Source organism: Trachemys scripta, chromosome 2, assembly GCF_013100865.1.
Source record: "Trachemys scripta elegans isolate TJP31775 chromosome 2, CAS_Tse_1.0, whole genome shotgun sequence".
NCBI lineage: Eukaryota > Metazoa > Chordata > Testudines > Emydidae > Trachemys > Trachemys scripta.
The window spans coordinates 194,285,764-194,305,306 of NC_048299.1; the positions used below are offsets into that span (position 1 = coordinate 194,285,764).

Sequence of the window (19,543 nt, forward strand, 5' to 3'; positions counted from 1 at the left end):
GATCCTGATCTTGGTTTACTGTCTTCAGCTTAGGACCCTTGCTGACCCCGGTGCAAGACCCTGTCCCTTCCTAACCCCGGTTCTCTCCCGTGCTTTCAGTTTGGTAATGGATTCTGACTTTGGCCTGGTCTGGTTCCAGACTGATCTTTGATTCTTCGGCCCACTTACTGAGCAACTCACTCTGTGTCCACTGGCCACCAGTGACCTGGCACAGATGCTCTGCTCTTTATACCTGAGTTGTTTGGAATATCACTGTCTCAAAGTTTGAGACCGTGTCCTACTTCACCAGCTGGTGATGCGCCAAGATATCACTACTGCTCTGCAGATGGAAGGTGTTTAAAACCAGCATGAGATCACATGAAATCCTACACTCTTGCCCCCACTTCACCTTCACTGAACATTCTTACATAAACTTCCAGTCTGGGTAACAATCCATTTATTCATACTTGGATGAAATGTATCAGTTGTTTAGTTCATATTATGTAGTGCAGTCAGCTGATGAGCAACTGCTTCTCTTAAAGCTTCAAAGAGCTCAGTCAGTGAATTAATGTTGCTGTGCCATTCTCTCACTTCAGTCATTTTGGAGGAGCATAGAATGCTCTGTATTTTAGAGTATGTAGGTTATATTTCTTAAAATCTTTCTTGTCCAATTGTTATGTGATATTGCATTGTTCAAGTAATAATACCTCCGGAGCAGAAAGATACATGTGCAAAAAAAAAAAAAAAAAAATTAACTAGGGAGCACTCTTACCACTGACTGTGTGAGCACTGGCCTTCCCCTCATCTACATCTGATTGCATTTGCTTTTAAAAGAACAATGTCAAATTAACTACTTTTAAAGATATATTTTATTCTCTTTCCCTCTCCTTTTTTTGTGTGGAACATAGGGCCTTCACCACTGCCTTCCCTGTTTGCTGGTCTCCTGATGAGGTCTTGGCTTCTTCCTGTGTCATTCTAATTGCTTTCAGTTTTCCATGTTCTTTTTGGTCTCTCTCATCATCTCTTGCCCTGGGAGTTCCAGTCCAACACCTATCTTATTTGGTTCTTTTCTCCATTTACGTCACAGCAATCTCCATTTTCATTCTGTTTCATTCTCCTCCAGATTCTTTGTGATTCTTTTTTTTTTTTTTTTTCCCCTGGCTGTCTGGTATTGAGCATCTGTCTAAGGCAGCTGTTTATGGAAAACTGGAGTTTAGATAGTAAGGTTAATAAGTTTCCAAGTGTCAGCACCATACAATAAGACCGACTTCACAACGGTGTTAAATATTCAAAGTTTAGTTTGGAAGGCAAGAGTTATATTTCTCCAAATCATCCGTAGAGATAGAAAGGCATGTCTGGCTTTTGCTGTTTTAGCTTTAAGGTCTTCGATTATTCCACATGTTGTACTTACAGTGCTGCCAAGATATGTGAAATATTGGGTCTCTTCTAAGTCAGTCCCAGAAAATGTTATTGGTGTTTCTTGTGTGTTAATTATCGTGGTATTAATTTTCTCTGTGGTGATTTTCAATCCTACTAATGGTGCATTGGCCTGGAGATCATTTGTATTGGCTTGCATGTCTCTATGCATATGGGATAGCAAATTGATGTCATCTGCAAAGTTAAGGTCCTCTAACCTCTATGTGAGAGTCTATTGAATGCCGCTTGGGTATTCTATGATTTTTGTCATTAACCAGTCACTACCAGTAAAAAGATCATGGATGACAAAAGACATCCTTGTCTGATGCTCGCAGTAACCTTGAATGCTTTAGTCATGTATTGGCATTTCCTTTTTTATTAGCTGATCGGAACTGTGTTCACAAATTTTTGAGCGATTCCATAGTGGCATAGCAACTTCCATCAAACTGTTCTGTCATTGTATCAAAGGGTTTGGAAATCAGTAAAATTCATATAAACCGGTGACTGTCATTTGATCAACAGTTCTATGATGATACATAGGTTTACTATATGATAATACATGATTTTTCCTGTCTGAATTGTTGTCTGTTCTTATTATAACCTCAAATCTACACTTTTATTATACTAGCCAGAATAAAGAAAATGGTAAGTACCTTACCTGGGATAGACAGTAGTTGAATGCCCTTCTAGTTTTTACACTGATTGAGGTCTCCTTTCTTTGAAAGCTTCAATTTGTGACCCTTTTTTTACTATTTTGTTTTTTTTCTTTTTTTATAATCAACCCATCAAAATGTCTGCTGTGTTCTTCAAGTCCGCCTTAAGGACCTCAGTTGGAATGTTATCTGGTCGTCGTGCCTTTCCACTTTTTAACTGATTGACTGCTTTCTCTACTTCTACTCTCCTGATAAATCCTAGCTCATCGTCCATTTCTTCTTCTTCTTCTTTTTCTTCTGTACTTGGGAAATTGGCCACTGGGTTGCCATTCAGCTGTTGACTCAAGTACTTCCTCCATGTATTTAGTTCTTCTGACGTCTTTGTTGTTAAGTTGCCCTCACTGTCTTGAACAGATCGGTTGGTATTTGTTTTTCTTTCTGACAACTGTCTAATGATGTTGTACAGTGTCTTCGTGTCATTTTGGGCTGAGTAGTCTATGCATCTGTTGCCATTTTATTTATAAAGTTTAATTTGCCTTTCCTAACACTCTTTTTGTTCTTTGCAGCGTATTTCTCCTGGAGTCACCGCATCTTGTGTTCTTGTTCTTGCTAGATTTTAGTTTATTTAATTTTGCATCTTCTGTTTTCTACCATATATCCTCATATAACCATTTTGTTGTGATGTTTCTCCATGAATGTCAGCACTCCTTCACAAGTTTTAGTGAAAGTTTACTTTACCTGTTTTCATTTGCTTTCTGCTGTTCCATCATCTTAATCTTGAAGTACCTCGTATCTATTTGGTAGCTTTTTGTGTTGTCATCTGTTTTAGTTTGGTGGTGATGTGATCTAGACACCTGTTATTCAGATCTCTTCTTTGTTCTTATTTCTGTTATCAATTTAGCTATCACTAGTGTGCATTCCCAGATCTGCCCCTTCCTGCTACATACATCTTCTAAATATCTTCATTTGTGCCAAATTGTAACATGATCTGTGGTCTGGTTACCTCCAACTTACTTATGAATTATATGGTGTAAGAAGATAATTCCTCCAGTGACCAAGTCATTCATTCCACAAAAATCAGCAAACATTTCACCGTTTTCGTTCACTTCACCAAAGTCTTGTTTCCCCATAATTACTTGCCTGCCAGTGTTGCTGTTCCTTACTTTAGCATTCACATTTCCAGTTACTAGAACATATCTTTTCAGGACCTTGTGTATTATGTTCTGTAGCTTCTCATAGAAGATTTTTTTTTTCCTCCTGACTAGCTTGATTTGTTGGAACATAACATGGAATAATACATCAATATTCCAGAAATTGTCTAAAAGTATTATAAGCCTTTGAAACTGGTGCCCATTCTGTCAGGCTTTTGACTTCCTTCCTTGATAGTTTCAAACCCATGCCATCTCTGTGTATGTCACTGGTGGTGTCATTCAGTAGCCTAAGATATAGTACAGGGGTAGGCAACCTATGGCACGTGTGCAAAGGTGGCACACGAGCTGATTTTCAGTGGCACTCACACTGCCCGGGACTGGCCACCAGTCCGGGGGGTTCTGCATTTTAATTTAATTTTAAATGAAGCTTCTTAAACATTTTAAAAACCTTATTTGCTTTACATACAATAATAGTTTAGTTATATATTATAGACTTGTAGAAAGAGACCTTCTAAAAACATTAAAATGTATTACTGTCACGCGAAACCTTAAATTAGAATGAATAAATGAAGACTCAGCACACCACTTCTGAAAGGTTGCTGATCCCTGATATAGTAGAATGTTCTCACTTGACAAAATTATTTGTCCTGACATTAGCCTTCTCATTTTATTTAGGCCTAGTATATGTAGTTAATATCTGTCTATTTCTTTTGTTACTTGGATCATTTCATCAGGCTTATGTCTGAACAGTCCATGTACCAATTTTGGTTATGGATTTAGGAAAGAGCAAACTCATCAGCATAGTAGCTTCCTTGTGGGATTGGCCTCTTCATGTCATGATTTCCCATCTAGGTCTGTTATAATTGAGCTGAGTTGGATTGAGTTTGTTGAACTAACCAATAGTGTAGCAACTGTAACAATGTCTGTTTTTTATGGGAGCGGGTTGTTAGCTCACTCCCAACCCATACACTATTGGGCAATGCTTGTTTTTTAAAATTGGAAAATGTGGTTTCTGGGCAATTTTTGTAATTTTCCATTAGATATACTTTTGTAATTGCATAATTACAGTACATAGTTAGGAATGTGCACAACTGCTGGAATGGTTCATGGTTAACACCTTTGCAGAGCCAAGAGGGGAGCATTCACATTTTCTTTTGGTAGCCCCCTGCGAAGGGGTTCATTTATCACAGGAGCACGTCTTCATGATGTAGCAGCTCTCTCCCTGTATGGCACTCCCTGCTGATGATCACTCTGTCATTGTGGTGGTTTCTCTTCTGTAACTTTGTCCTCTGGCCAGGTCACAATTTAGTTCTTCCCTTCCAGGGAACAAAGTCAGACGTAAAATTGTACGATATCCTAACAAGAGGGTCTTTGGCCCCAACTCCAAGCTCATACCACTTTGCCAGTGGCTGGTAGGGGAACCCAGGCCCTCCCACTACACTGGGTTCCAGCACAGGGACCCTATAACCAACAGCACCCTCTCTCTTTGCTGTTGTTTCCCTGCATGACTTACTTTTTCTGCCCTGCAACTTCTCTAGGTTGATCCTTCTTTCATGGCTAGGACCTCAAGGCTTTACTCTGTTCCCAGGCTTTCTCCTCACCACCTCTCTGTTCCTGAGAGCGACTGCAGACTCTTTCCCTGCAGCCCCCTTCTGCTACAAACTTCCTCTCTTCAGCCTGCTCCTGCCCAGCTGGGCTTCATGATCTGTTAAGCCTGGCTCTCCCTGGTGCAGCCAGGTAACCTAATTGGCATCCCAAACCCACATTAGCCCATTCAGGCCAGGTGGAGGGCGGGGAGGACAGACACCCCATCACACCTCCATATTGTTGGGGTTTTTGGAGGGGAATGTTGCCTTTTCTTTAAAAAAAAAAAAAAAAAAAAATTCTGAGCAAGAATTGCTACGAGTTTGTTTTCTAAATGAATCCTTGAGAATTTGGAGGACTTTCCTAACTAGATACTACTTGCAAAGTAGGCCAGCTGCTGGTCCTAAACTATTTAAGTGCACCTCTTTAAGCAAAACATTCTAAATGTATAATGTACTACTTGTGAATGATGGCTGTTTAGTCCAGGTGTTCAGCCTAACTATTAATATGAAATATATAAAGTGCATCAGAGGAGAACTGTAAAAGGCTAACTTTTTAAAGTGCGTTTGCACTGTATAATACTATAATGACTTTGAGTTCTTAGCTTTGACAATGGGAGTCATAAAAAGACTTTTCAAAGATAAGTGTTATCTGTTATCTAACAGTTTCAGCTGAAAAGTACTGCTTAAAGAAGAATATTAAATATTTTATTTTTTATGCAATATCATTTCAAATTATGGTGGTTTTGTTGAAATGAAAGGTGATACATGAATAACTACATGATCATGAATTTGAAGAATTAGGACTTTTGGTTTTATGAAAGGGACTGATTACTGTCCAGCTTTGAAAATGACTTTCCAATTCTGCATTACTATTGCCTGTTGATAAATGTGTTTCTCTGAAAATCTAATGGGAAGAGGGAAGTAATTGTTCTTATTCTTTCTTGAAACAGTTGAAAAGTTCATTTTAATTGCCATCAGTTGAGTAGTTGACTGAGTAATCATGCTTGATTTTTAAGCTTCAAAACAAGCTGCTTCTCTAAATTAAAAGAAAACTGTTCATTTGCTAATTGTACCTTTTTCTGTACATTAAAAAAAAAAAAAGGCAATTTAAATTACCGTATATTAAGAAAAGGAATTTGTGATGCAAGGTTCTTTCATGGTGAAACAATCTAACTATATTTCTATGCCAGCTAAATACTTATCTTGTAACGCTCTCCCAATAAAGTAAACATTTATTTACTTTAAAATATTCTTAATATAATAGCACATCTTTTTGATCTTCAGATACATCCACAATCCTATCAATCCTGATGACCCTCCACTTGTTGAACAACCCAAGCCAATGTATCCTTATCGAACAGTAGGATGTGTCTTCAATCATCAGAAGTTCTTGGGGAATTGCCAGCCCTCCGATGCAGTGGAAGTCTGTGTGTTTGACCTGCATGATGAATCTAAATGGAAACCAATGAGTGGAGAAGCAATCAAATCTGTGTGTTCTCCAGGGGCCACAACTTCACTTCCTCCTTTTCCCCCTCTGTGTGCTTCCACAATAGATGCTGCAGTAATAAGCAATGAGATAGAATTACAGCTGAGAATACTGGTGTCAGAACACAGAAAGGTAGTGTTCTCTAATGTTTTTCATTGGTATGCCAAATAAATGAGGTAACAAGCTTTTAGTATCTACTTGTCTAAAAATTTGGAGGGGGGTGTTTTGGTTTGGCTTTTTGGTTTACAGTACATGATCCCAGCAGTAACCCTTGCACCACTATTTAGTCTGTGTGACTGAAAGAAACTGTTGGAGAAGATTGCATCAAGCAATTTCAAACTTTGTATTTGTTTTAATCACTCTAATGTCTGAGTACTTTACAAGTTTAAAAATATTTCAGTACCTTCCAAGGTTGGAATTGTCTCTTCTCCGGTTTAACTGATTTCTTATAGTGCAGTAATGTGCTGCGGTTGATTCTTTCTGCATTGGGTGTAAAGAAGCCCTTTTAAAAGCAAATGCAATATATTTTTGAAGAAATGCCAGTTTAAATAGGTTAATCTTTAAACATCTGCTAAAGACTTGGGATTAGTCTTTATGATATACCCATAAGTCTTCACGTTAATTTCTGTAAGTTTTGGCTAATACTTATTTAAAAAATTACACCTTGTTCCACATATAACCTCCTGGATAGAGCATTCCTGGATTTAAGCCCCTCTTAGGCTCATCTCTTTCTTAACTTTAGAAGAACTCTGTGTTACATTTCGCCAGTGCAGAAGTATAGTCTGGAAAGATTTTAGTTCTTAGAGTAGATGAAGCCGTGTATTCCACTTAGGTGTGTATGCGCCCAGCACACCAGAGCCACAGAACTCTGTATCCTAGCAGTACCCATATAGGGCAGCACTTGCGTCTCATGGCTATAGCCCTCCCCTGGCTACAAGAGGTGGCACCTCCCCAGTCTCCCCCCTCAGTTTCTTCTTATTGCCCGTGGCTAGAGTCGGAGCTCTGTGTGGCCTAAACATCACAGTCTCCCACAATTTTAGTGTTTGGGGTTTTTTTCCTAGTAGTATATAGTTAATAGTGCCCTTAGTGTTAGTTGTATTTAGTTAAGTATTCCCCTATGATGCCCTCACTGGGGTTTAAACATTGTCCGTCGTGTGGGGGAGTGACCCCCAACAATGATCCCCACACATGGAGCTTGCTGTGCTTGGGTGAGGCCCACATCACAGATCGGTATTTGATCTGTAGATTGTTCATTAAATGCACTCAGACAAAGGCAAAGGACCTTTACATGAAGCATCACCTGCTTGAACTGGCCACGTTATCTGCTTCAACACTGAGGCCTGTGTCGGATTGGAGGTCACCCTCAGGTTCCGAGAGTGCTGCTGCAGTTTCTTCGAGTAGTGTCACTTTGGGTGCTCCACTATAGGTGCAGCAGTGCCCCGTGTGCCTGGGATTGGAGATCTTCAGTAGCCGTGCCCATTGGGTTGCACATGCGTTCCTCCCTGCAGAATTTGGGCATTGTTCCCGATGTGCAGCAGGCCACAGGGGATTTTCCCTTTCACGACCAGGTGTTGTTTTCAGACAAGACAGATGAGACCTTGCACTCCTTCAAGGATTCTAGGGCCACCCTATGTTCCTTCGGGGTGTATATACACTCATTGCAGAGGCGCCTCATCGATGGCAAACAGCAGCAACAATACCATCCACAAAGCACCTTTGGGCACCCTTTTCCTCCTCAAAACAGCGGGATTACCCCAGAAAGGGGTGTAGATCCTGGAGGAGGAGGCAGTTGGGTCTAGAGTTTGGCCAGTTGACACACCTTTCACCAGCACCCCAAGTGCCCATTTTGACTCTTTTGGTCCAGAGCAGTGCTCCAGTCATCGCTTCCTTTATCCCACTTTTGTTCAGACATATGCTGGGTTACTTTTGACAATGTTTGGGGCTCGATTACAACCAATAGCTGGTTCCTAAGCATCGTCAGATCGATCTATACTATCCAGTTCCTCTCCACTCCTCCCCCGCCCGCCAAAACACGCCTTCCCTGTCTGTATTCAGGGACCCATCTCATGAAATACTACTCCTCAAGCAGCTCCACTCTTTACTAGTTTTGGGAGCAGTGGAGGAAGTTTCTCCAGAACAGTGAGGTAAGGGCTTCTATTCCCAGTATTTCCTGGTTCCCAAATCCAAGGGAGGGTAAGATCTATTCACGACCTCTGCAACCTCAACAAATATGAGATGAATGAGGTATGGTTACCCTATCGGCTATCCTTCCTGTGTTGATTCAGAATGACTTGTTTGCTGCTCTGGACTTTCAGGCTGCTTATTTCACATGGTGATTTCTCCTGAAGAAGATTTCTCCGATTCAATGTGGCGAACCACCATTTTCAGTACACAGTCCTTCTCTTCTGCTCCCAAAGTTTTTACGAAATGTATGTTCAAGGTAATGGCATACCTCAGGAGAAAGGGAATCCATGTCTTTCTGTATGTGGATGACTGGCTACTGGGAGGCAAGTCCAGGGAAGAAGTTCTTTCTCATTTACATATTACACTTTGCTTACTCAACTGTATGAGTCTCATCCTAAACACCAGAGAGTCAATATTGGTCCCACTCAAAAAATCAAGTTAATTGGGGCCCTAACAGACTCTAAGAGTTCAAGAGCATTTCTGCGAACCAACCATTTCTAGACAATTCACCGCCTTTGTCTCGATCTGCGGTTTCAACCTTCCACATGTCTGCAGGCACATAGGGGGTTCAGTTGCACCTATACCTTCTTCAGATATGGATCAGGACTGTTCACTGTCCAATCCTTCATCTCTTGAACATGTTGATCCACCTCCCTCTGTTTGATCCTGGACTTCTTTCAGTTGTGGATGATTCAGGGGAATGTATATCAAGACATCTCCTTCACTCAACACTTACCAACCAGAACTGTCATCACCGACTGCTCCCTGATAGGTTGGGGAGCGCATCTGGAGTCATTGAAGGTTTTTAGAGCCTGTGGTCGGGACAGGAAGCTCCACTGCATGTTAACGTCCTGGAGCTTCGGGCCATCCACAATGCTGTCTCGCTTTCTAGTACCACCCCAATGTATTATGTGACTAGCCAAGGGGGAGCACGTGCTAGGATGCTCTGCTGAGAGGTGGTCAAATTGTGGCAGTTCTGCATCGATAAGAGTATCACTCCAATAGCCAATAATTGCCCAGGGACCAAAATTATCTCATGGACCATCTCAGCAGGAATTTTTCCTTGAACTACAAGTGGTCTCTGAAGCCCAGAGTTCTGCAAGTCATCTTTTGCAGCGTGGGGCATCCCGATGATTGACCTGTTCGCTACAAGGGACAACAGGAAATGCCGTCTATTCCGCTCTTGAGAGGTCTCGGGCCAGGCTCCCTGATTGATATCTTTCAACTCAGTTAGCAATCGGCTTTCCTGTACACTTTTCCAGTGATCCCGATCATTCCACAGGTCATCTTAAAGCTGAAAGTGGATTGGGCCAAGCTCAATTTCCCCAGCATGGCCAACGCAATGCTGATTTTCTGACCTTCTGATGTGTAAGTTCTGCCTTCCATATCCCTTCCTCTCCATCTGACCTGCTCATGCAGAATCATGGTCACACTTTTCATTCTGTACTCAGTTCCCTACATCTCCCAACGTGGCTCCCAAGCTCTGTGGCTGAATAAGGAAAATGAGTGATGCTTGGCAGCTGTTTGACACAGGATGCCTTATTTGGCAAAGTGGAAGTATTTTTCAGTGTGGTCATTGGCCTGCGGAGTTCAGCTGATGCTGGCTAGTGTCCAAGATGTCTTGGAGTATTTGCTGCATCTTTAGTCATAAGGCCTTATGCTTAGCTCACGGAGGGTGCATCTAGCAGCAGTCTCAGCCTTTCATCTACCCATTCATGTGAGACGGGTGTTTTCCAGTGCCATGATGGTGAGATTCTTGAAAGGAATCTTTCGTCTCCTTCTGTTGGTGCAGGAACTCATTCCCTTGTAGGACCTTAACACTCTCTTAGTGGCTGTCATGGGACTTTCATTTGAGCCTCTGGCATCCTGCCCATTTCCTCTCTTACATCAAAAAGCTGCATTCCTTTTGGCGATAACATCTGCAAGGAAAGTGTGAGAGTTGCAGACTTTGATGGCAGAGCCTCCTTATACCCAGTTCTCCAAAGACAAAATGACGTCATGGCTGCACCCAAAATTTGTGTCTAAAGTGGTCTCTCGGTTTTCTTTAAACTAGATGGTATATTTGCCTGTGGTTGTTTTTGTTTGTTGTTGTTTTTCATAAGCCGCTGTGACCGGGTGCTGGGCTGGGACTCCTGAGCCAGCCCTCTGTCACACCAGCTCCAATTAAGGGAGTTAAATTGGAGCTGGGTAGGGAAACCTGAACCTGATTGACAAACGGGAAACAGCTGCCGGCCTAAGCAGCCTGGGGCTGCATAAAAGCCTCAGAGGAAGGAAGCCAAGGGGGTAGACAGAAAGGGGAGAGGGGGGGAAGCCGGAGGGTGGGAGCTCTTTTCTCCTGGCTAGAGAGACTGAGAAGCCCTTAAGGCTGAAACCCCCAAACTGTATATGGTGAGAAGGTGGTGGGATTGCACGCTGTAAATAAACTGCACCGGTGATTGCTGAACCTAAGGGTCTCTGAGTGGTTTTTGGAACAGAGCAGAGGCAGGAGCAAAGGGGACCCTGCTACGCCCTGTTACAGCCGCATTCATTTCCAGAGGAGCAGCACTGAACGTCAGACGATGTCTGACCTTTTATTTGGACAGGACTAAACACATTTGGGCTTCGCCTCATCTGTTTGTTTTGTATGCAGACCATATGAAGGGACCAGCAGTCTCCTCCAGGTGATCTCTAAGTGGATAACTTCCTGCATCAAGACTGCATACGAAATAGCTTCAGCTATCCCCCTTTTATGGCTGCAGGCTCAGTCTACAAGATCATAAATTACATCAATAGCATTCTTAAGTGAAGTCTCTATATTGATATTTGCTGGGCTTTCCTGTAAATACATACATTTACGAACCATTATGCCAGTACTGTGGCATCTAGAGCAAGTGCAAACTTTGGGAAGGTGGTCCTTGTTTAAGTAGACTCGAAGCCGCACCTCCTGTGGATACTGCTTCTGAGTCACCTGATTGGAATACATGGCTGCATCTACAGTACAAGAAGAAGAAACTGGTACTTATTGTAAAAGATACTGACTAGTTTGCTTATAACCACTGTGGAAGAAACGGTTAGTTACTGTAACTGTGGTTCTTCTTCGAGTGCTTGCTCATGTCCATTCCATATTAGGCGAGTGTGCTTACCAGTGCCAGAAGTTTTTCCATTAGTGGTATCCGTAGGGGACCAGCTCTGGAGCCCTCTAGAGTGGTGTGCACATGCCATGGTATAAGGGGCACCGCCAGCTCCCCCCAACCCTCAGTTCCTTCTTGCCGCCAGTGACTGTGCTGGAATGTCTGCTGCTTCGGCTAGCCTTTTTTCGCTTCGTTCAGTGTTTTAAACTTTTCTTGTAAAATAGTTGTACATAGTTAAGTTTCCCTTAGTGTGTTCGTCTTAGAGTGTTTTTACTTGGTTGGTCCCGAACGGGACTAAGCCTAGGGATGGGGCATGCCCCGGTCCCCAGGTTTTAAGCCCTGCGATTGCTGCACAAAACCAATGCCCATCAGCGATCTGCATAATAGTTGTTTAAGGTGTCTCAGCGAGTTGCATATAAGCGACAAGTGCTGTATTTGCAAGTCCTTCAAACCTCGGACTAAGGAGAGAGACTTTCATCTCAAAGCGCTCCTAATGGAGTCGGCTCTAACTCCGGCACTGGAGCAGTCAAGGTTCAACTCTACCCCGAGCACTACATCGTTGGTGCGGAGCACCCCATTGGCACTGTCAACAGATCGACGCCAATCCCACTCCCCGGCACCTGCCAAGCGGCAAAAGAAGACCAGGAGAGGAAGATTTCCTACATTGCACAAGGGGAAGGAGAGGGCAGGAGGGGGAGCCAAAGCCTCAGGTTGAGCGGTCCAGCCCACCCCAACAAATGCCTGCCATGTTGGACAGTAATGAAGGCCTTGATCAGTTAGAGGTCCTATCGACGCCCGAGGCCCTGTAGGCAGCGCAGGATATCCTGGCGCTACTGGGGCTGCCCACACTGGGTACAGCGGTACCCTGGTCTAGTGGTAAACCCACCTTGGGTCCTTTCTGTAGGTCCCCATCTCAGCAGCACCGCTCCCCATTGTGGGGGCTGTCCCACCAGCGCTCACCTGCACGGAGCCACCAGGCCTCAAAGGCAGAGAGGAAGGCTCGGCTAAACTTTCATTGGTCTTCGGACTCAGGGCACCCACCGCAGGGCTCAAGGCACGCCTCGCCGGTGACTTGACACAGGCCGGCGGAGGTCCGCCCTTCCCGACATCAATAGCACCAGGACTGGCCCAGTGCTTCACACTTGTCACAGGCCCAGGACAGTCAGTCTCAGTCAGTCTCAGTCATCGGCTCGCTGGTATGTGTCGCCACGACGTGGATCCCCTAGGTCAGGGGGAAGGTCTTCCCGGCAACTGTCCCACTCTGGATCCCGGTACTGGTTGAGCAGCGTGAGGCATAGATCACAGAAGGGACTTGTCCCAAGCAGAGAGCTCCCCGTCCAGGTGCAGTGACCAGCACCGCAGCGACCGGGATCGCTGATCTACTCACTCATGATCACCTGAGAGCAACCACTCAGCTTTGAGCTCCGGCACTGTACAGGAGTTGTTGCCGGTGGGCCAAAACCCAGGACCAGCGGTCCCCTTGACGTCGGTGGTTTCACCAACTACCCCAAGGCCCCAGGGCCAGTGGCCGGCTGCCTGGTATCCATAGGGCTTTACCTAGCCTTCACGAGGTTCAGGTCGGTGGCGGGGGCCTCTCCCACTCTCTCCCAGAGCCAGCTGTTTCTGAGGAGGGAACCCCTCAGGCTCATGCAGACCCCAGGAATCAGCCAGCTGGACCACCAATGGATGTGTCAGACGCTGTGGCGCCGGCTTCCTCCTCATCTTCGCCCGATGAGGCAATTGCAGGAGTCCCTCACCCGGTTCCTCAGGATGATGCTACAGCTCATCAGGAACTGCTGGAAAGAGTTGCCTCTAATTTGGGGCTCCAGATGGAGGAGCTGGAGGAACCATTGGACTCCCTATTCGATGTCCTCTGCTCAACGGCACCGGCTAGGGTGGCTCTGCCCCTCCATGAAGTGATGTCTAAGATTACAAACGTCTTGTGGCAGATATCTTCATCCCATCCCTCCATCTCCAAGAGGGTAGAAAGAAAGTATTTTGTGCTGGCTAAGAGTCCTGTGTACCTATATATCCACCCGGCCCCAAGCTCCCTGGTAGTAGCAGCTGTTAATGAGCGGGAGAGACCAGGCTAACTGGGAGCCACTCCTAAGTGTAAAGACTCAAAGAGGCTGGATTTGTTTGGATGCAAAGTTTATTCATTCTCCGGCCTCCAGTTGAGGTAGCCAACTACCAAGCTCTCCTTGGCCGGTATGACTTCAATATGTGGCCAAGTTTGAGGATTTGCTTTCTGAACTCCAGGAAGGAGTTCTGGACAATCCTCGAGGGCAAGGCTGCAGTCAGAGCAGCCCTGCAAGCAGCCTCAGACATACTGGACTCCGCGGCATGCACCATAGCCTCTGCCATCTCCATGCGGACGGTGTCCTGGCTCCTTCTCTCAGGCTCGTCGACAGAGGCCCAACAGTCGATACAGGACCTTCCCTTCGATGGCCAAACACTGTTTGCTGAACAAACAGACAATAAATTACACAGGTTGAAGGACTCCTGTACTACATTGAAAACCCTAGGGCTCTATGTCTCGGGTCTGGCCCATTAGCGGTTCAAGCCGCAACAGCCCACAGGGTCAATAAGAAGAGCAGAGACTTCAAACGCCGCCAGAGCCACCAACCTCCCTCTACCCAGTCGGGCACTGCCCACAACAGGCAGGGTGGCAAACGGGCGTTTTGAGGGTGCACCCAAGGGCGACCTACCAGACTGTATCCCAGATCCATCCTCCCTATGTTTCTCCAGCCGCCTTTCTTTTTTCCTCCCTGCATGGACTGCGATAACCTTGGACTGCTGGGTCCTCAACCCAGTGGCCCAGGGCTATACCCTCCAGTTTCTTTCTACCCCCTCTCTTATCCCCTGTCCCTCTTCAGGAACCCTTCTCACAAAAGTCTCCTCACACAGGAGGTGAGGGGCCTGATGCAGCTGGGAGCAGTGGAGGGAGTTCCTCGCGAGTACAGGAACAAGCGGTTCTAGTCCCGGCCAAAGACGGTCTAAGACCCATTGTGGACCTGCGAGACCTCAGCAAATACCTAAAGACGTTGAAGTTCTGCATGGTCTCCCTGGCCTCCATTATCCCCTCCCTGGATCCGAGAGACTGGTATGCTGCCCTCGACTTGAAGGACGCGTACTTTCATACAGTGATCTTCCAAGGACACAGACGCTTCATGGTGGGATTGGACCACTACCTGTTTGCGGCCCTCCCTTTTGGCCTAGCAACAGCCCTTCGTGTGTTTACTAAGTGCATGTCGGTGGTAGCAGCTTGCCTCGGGGTATTCAAATATACCCGTTTCTCGACGACTGGCTGGTCAAAGGCCATTCCAGATCTCAACTCCAACAGATGACACTGGGTTCGGCAGAGCTGTATTGCAATGTACACGTCCATGAACTCATACCTGCCTCCATTGGTACTGCTTGGGAGTCACCTGATATGGAATGGACGTGAGCAAGCACTTGAAGAAGAAAAGACAGTTACCTGTTCCGTAACTGGTGTTTTTCGAGACGTGTTGCTCATGTCCATTCCATGACCCGCCCTGTCCCCAACTGTCAGAGTTTCCAGCAATGAGGAACTGAGGATGGGGGGAGCTGGCGGTGCCCCTTATATCACAGCATGTTCACTCCACTCCAGAGATCACCAGAGCCGATCCCCTACAGATACCACTGAAGGAAAAACTTCCAGCAATGGCGCATGTGGCGAGCACACACACTAATATGGAATGGACATGAGCAACACATCTCAAAGAACACCAGTTATGGAACAGGTAACTGTCTTTTCTTCGAGATGTGTTGCAGATGTGTTTTCCATGACCACCCTTTGTGTTCTCTGCATCAGAGTCTAATCTCTGGGCATTTGGTGCAAAGGATCTGAGGGGGTTGGGGCGATTCTGCCTCAGGGGAGGAGCTATACCCACAAGGCTTAAGCACCGACCCTCTACTGGTACTGCTAGGCAAAATTCTCTGGCTCCAGAGTGCTAGACACTTATGCACCTAAGTGGAATACACATCTGAATCAGATCGCAAAGAACCACAGTTACAGCAAGTAACTATTTCTTCCACAGTGGCTATAAGCAAACTGGTCAGTATCTCTTGCTGCTTTCAGCATCTTGTTTCTCAAATTCAGGTTCCCATATGTCCAAAACTGCACTGGGAAAAAGCTAGACTTTCCCAGGGAGTCTATAGGCTGTAGCAAATGCCTAAGATTCAGATTGAATCTTCTGACTTTGGTGTAACCGATAGGAAGGACTACATTATATAGAGCAAATAAAGATCATGCACAATACTGAATTTTTTCAATTTATGTATTTTTTTTTAAAGTAAGGTTATGTAGTCCATTCCCTTTGGAAATTATTTTTAGTGGGACAGTAGAAATATTATTTGTAAGTGAATCTCGCTTTGGGATTTGCCTTGCTCTTTTTTTACACACATACTAATAAAGTGGCTCTTGGCTTGATGCAAAAATTACTTTGTAATTAGGTCATTTTGTATTTATTTCTAGGCTGCTTTTCTTTTTTCTTGTACTCGGACTTTACTTTAATTTTTGCTAATTCACAGTTCAGAGCTAGGAAAAAACAGAACGTACAACATTTTAAGTCAGTTGTTGCCATGGATTCATGTCTCATAATTGCTGTAGAACCACAAAAACTATAGCCCTCCCATCATTGCCTCTAAAACAGCTTTCCCTTTGAGTACAAAGTTATCCCACTTGCAGCTCATCCTGAACTAAATCTTCTGTGTATCAGTGTAATTCCTGCCAAAGGCATGTTTTTGTAATAGTAGTTGGTAGGCAGTACTGACCTTTTTCACTTTTCATTTCCAACATTGACTGATTAATGAAAGATTTATTATTTATTTATTATTTGTAATATTGTAGGGCCTAGGAGCCCTAGTCATGGAGCAGGACCAGATTGCACTTGATTCTGTACAAACACAGAACAAAAAGACCCTGCCCCAAAGAGCTTACAATTTAAGTATAAAACAAGAGATAGCAGATGGATACTGACAGGAGTATAAGGAAACAATGAGACAATATTGGTCAGCATGATAGGCTGTGATCTCAGCACACATATGTAATAGAGGTGTTTTAATCTATCATATGTTTAAACTTTTTTTTTTTTTACTGCCTTGAGACCAATAATTCTGTACTGTACTCTGCTCTATGATTCATCCTACAGGATCTAGGCCTTACTACTGTTTGGGATGACCAGCTATCCTATCTCTTGTCACCAGCCTTGGCAGCCTATGAGCTTGAACGTACAACAAGCATCTCTGCAGGAAATGAAGAGTTTCAAGATGCTATAAGGAGAGCAGTACCTGATGGTCACACATTTAAAGGATTCCCCATCCATTTTGTTTACAGAAATGCAAGGAGAGCATTTTCTACGTGCCTTCGGTAAGATTAAGATGTAAATCTAGTAGTATTAGGTTTTATAAACATGTAATAGGTTGTGAGTTTTCATAATTGATGAAGCTGAAATAATTCTAAATTATATTATCTTCTTTTACGCATAAGGGATTTAGCTAGAAATCAGAATGGCATAATGAACTGGAAATGGGGAACAGCGCTTTTCCCATCTAGGTCACTAATCTAAATCTGGTTCAGATTGGTAGTAACTATTTAGTAGCCTATGTGAAATAAGTGATTTGTTTCAGCCCAGTATCTAATGGACAACTGTTAATATCACAGTAACTACAATCAGTAGAATTATTGGCAGTATTAGCTGAGAGGTCAAGGCTGTAATACAGTTAGATTTATTAAAACACTTGAGACACTTCATATTATCAAGCAAATTCAAATTATTTTTCCTATGATCACTGCCCCATGGATTGAAAACTCGCTTAAGGACAGTAAGCAATTTATAACCCAGCATCTTGTTGTTGGAAGTGTTTAGTGAGGTGATATACAGAAGAGGCCCGTGCTTGGTTTCATTCAGGTTATTGACTTTTCAATACTAATAGATAGGGACCTACCAAATTCAGGGTCCATTCTGGTCAATTTCATGGACAGAGGGTTTTAAAATTGGTCAATTTCACAATTTCAGATGTTTATATCTAAAATTTCATGGTGCTGTAACCGTGGGGGTCCTGACCCAAAATGGGATCGTGGGGGGATTGCAAAGTTATTGTAGAGGGGGTTTCCAAGATTGCCACCCTCACTTCTGTGCTGCCTAGCCAGTAGCCTCCGAGCTTCCTGCAGTTAGAGGTGGTTCTGGGAAGGGGAGGTGGGTAGGATCTCCCCCATGCTCCTAGGAGCTAGTCCAGGCCAGTGACAGATTAAGGCAGGGAACCCTGGAAAAATGAGCGTCCCAACCCCAGAAGAAGCCCTAAGGTAGAAGCCCCAAATGGGTCACCCTGAGCCCCGGCAGGAGCCCTGAGCCCCAGCTGCAGCTGTGGGGCTGAAGCCTTGAGCCTGGGCTGCCCTGAGCCACTCCAGCAGGGGGAAGGTGCCGAAGCCCCAAGCCTGGGTTGCCCTGGCTGGCAGGGGATGGCGGTGTGGAAGCCCTGAGCCCAAGCTGGAGTGGCAGGGGTGCCCTGAGCCCAGGCTGGAGCAACAGGAAGCAGAAGTCCCCAGCCCAGGCTGCCCCAAGCCTGGGCTGGAGCAGGGGCCGGGGAGTCCCCAAGCCCGATTTGCCCCGGCTGCAGCCGCTGGGAGCAGAAGCCCCCAGCCCAGCAGGAGCTGTTGGGGGGAGGAAGGGGATGCCAGGAGCTCAGCGCCCAGAGCTGCGGCAAGAACTATGGGAGGGAAGGGGACAGAAGCCTGGAGCCCAGCTCCCGGGCTGCTGCAGCGCAGAAGTGAGAGTATACCACCCTCATTTCTGTGCTGCCTCTGGAGGTGGATCTGATCACCTCACCAAGAGCAGCCAGGCAGGAGAAGGACAAGTCCTGTTCCTCCCCAGAGTGGCTAGGAGTCCCAGGCTCACAGCAGCAGGGGAGATCAGATTTCATGGGGGAGGGCTGATTTCTCACAGCTGTGAAATTGGTAGGGCCCTACTAATAGAGTAATGATGTTACTCTGTCATAGCATCAAAAAGCCAGATTCCTGGCATAGTGATGTCCTGGAAATATGTCTGTCACTTCAATCATGACTAATACTTGTACAATTTTTTTTTTAATTAAAACTTTATTAGTGATTTAGTCACTCATAACTAATTGCAATATTTAAACCATATTATTCATGTTTCCTTTGTGCCAAATAGGTCTCCTTTCTGTGAAGAAATAATCTGTTGTAGGGGAGACCAAGTGCGGCTTGCAGTTCGTGTGCGAGTGTTTACATATCCTGAATCTGCGTGTGCTGTTTGGATCATGTTTGCTTGTAAATACCGCTCTGTACTTTAAAAAAAAATCACGTATACTTCTTAGAGCCTTGAAACAGTGTACATAAGTGTTACTACAAAGGAAAATTATTATTAAAAATCATATTAATTACAACATTTAATGTTTCACTTTGGGTAAACACCACTCTGATGATGGTTGTGAATATTTTTAATGTGTGTATTTAAAACAAAATTAAGGCAAAAATACTTGTATATACTGTAATGAGTGTATTTATATAAAGTGTATATTTTTATTTTAATAAAAGTTGCTTTATTTACATTTTTAGTGGTAAAGATCTGCATGCATTAAAACATGTATGCAAATATCTACTTCTTTTTCACAGTTCCAAATTGTGGAAGGATTCATCAAAAGTAAGCATCCTTTCTGTACTTTCCTATATACTCAAGTCCACTGGTGTTTTCTTTGCTTATTCTTGGGGGACCCTTTCATTTTGTCACCCCCTTTTTTTTTTTTTGGTTTCTGATTTTCACCAATATGTTAATAGTCACTCTGTTAGGAGGGGATACACTTTTATCCCTGTCTCAATTACATACTGGTCTAGGCATCTTTTGACCCACTTAGGAAGCAATCACAGGATAGAGTCCTAGGATATCTCATTTGCTAGCTTCCTGATTAGTTAGAAAAAGTCCTAAATTCTTCCTTT

At 44.4% G+C, this 19,543-nt stretch overlaps 1 protein-coding gene across 3 annotated transcripts in view; it reads left to right on the plus strand.

Moving 5' to 3' along the window:
- CEP76 (centrosomal protein 76) overlaps window positions 1–19,117 on the plus strand; it is a 42,075-nt gene extending 22,958 nt beyond the window's left edge. For all 3 annotated transcript variants that reach the window (XM_034762580.1, XM_034762581.1, XM_034762582.1), the window contains 3 exons: window positions 6,070–6,403; window positions 16,740–16,957; window positions 18,762–19,117. In XM_034762580.1, coding sequence (XP_034618471.1) covers window positions 6,070–6,403; window positions 16,740–16,957; window positions 18,762–18,900 — 691 coding nt within the window. In that variant the 3' untranslated portion in view covers window positions 18,901–19,117. The remainder of the gene's footprint in view (window positions 1–6,069; window positions 6,404–16,739; window positions 16,958–18,761) is intronic.
- The last annotated feature ends 426 nt before the right edge of the window (window positions 19,118–19,543 follow it).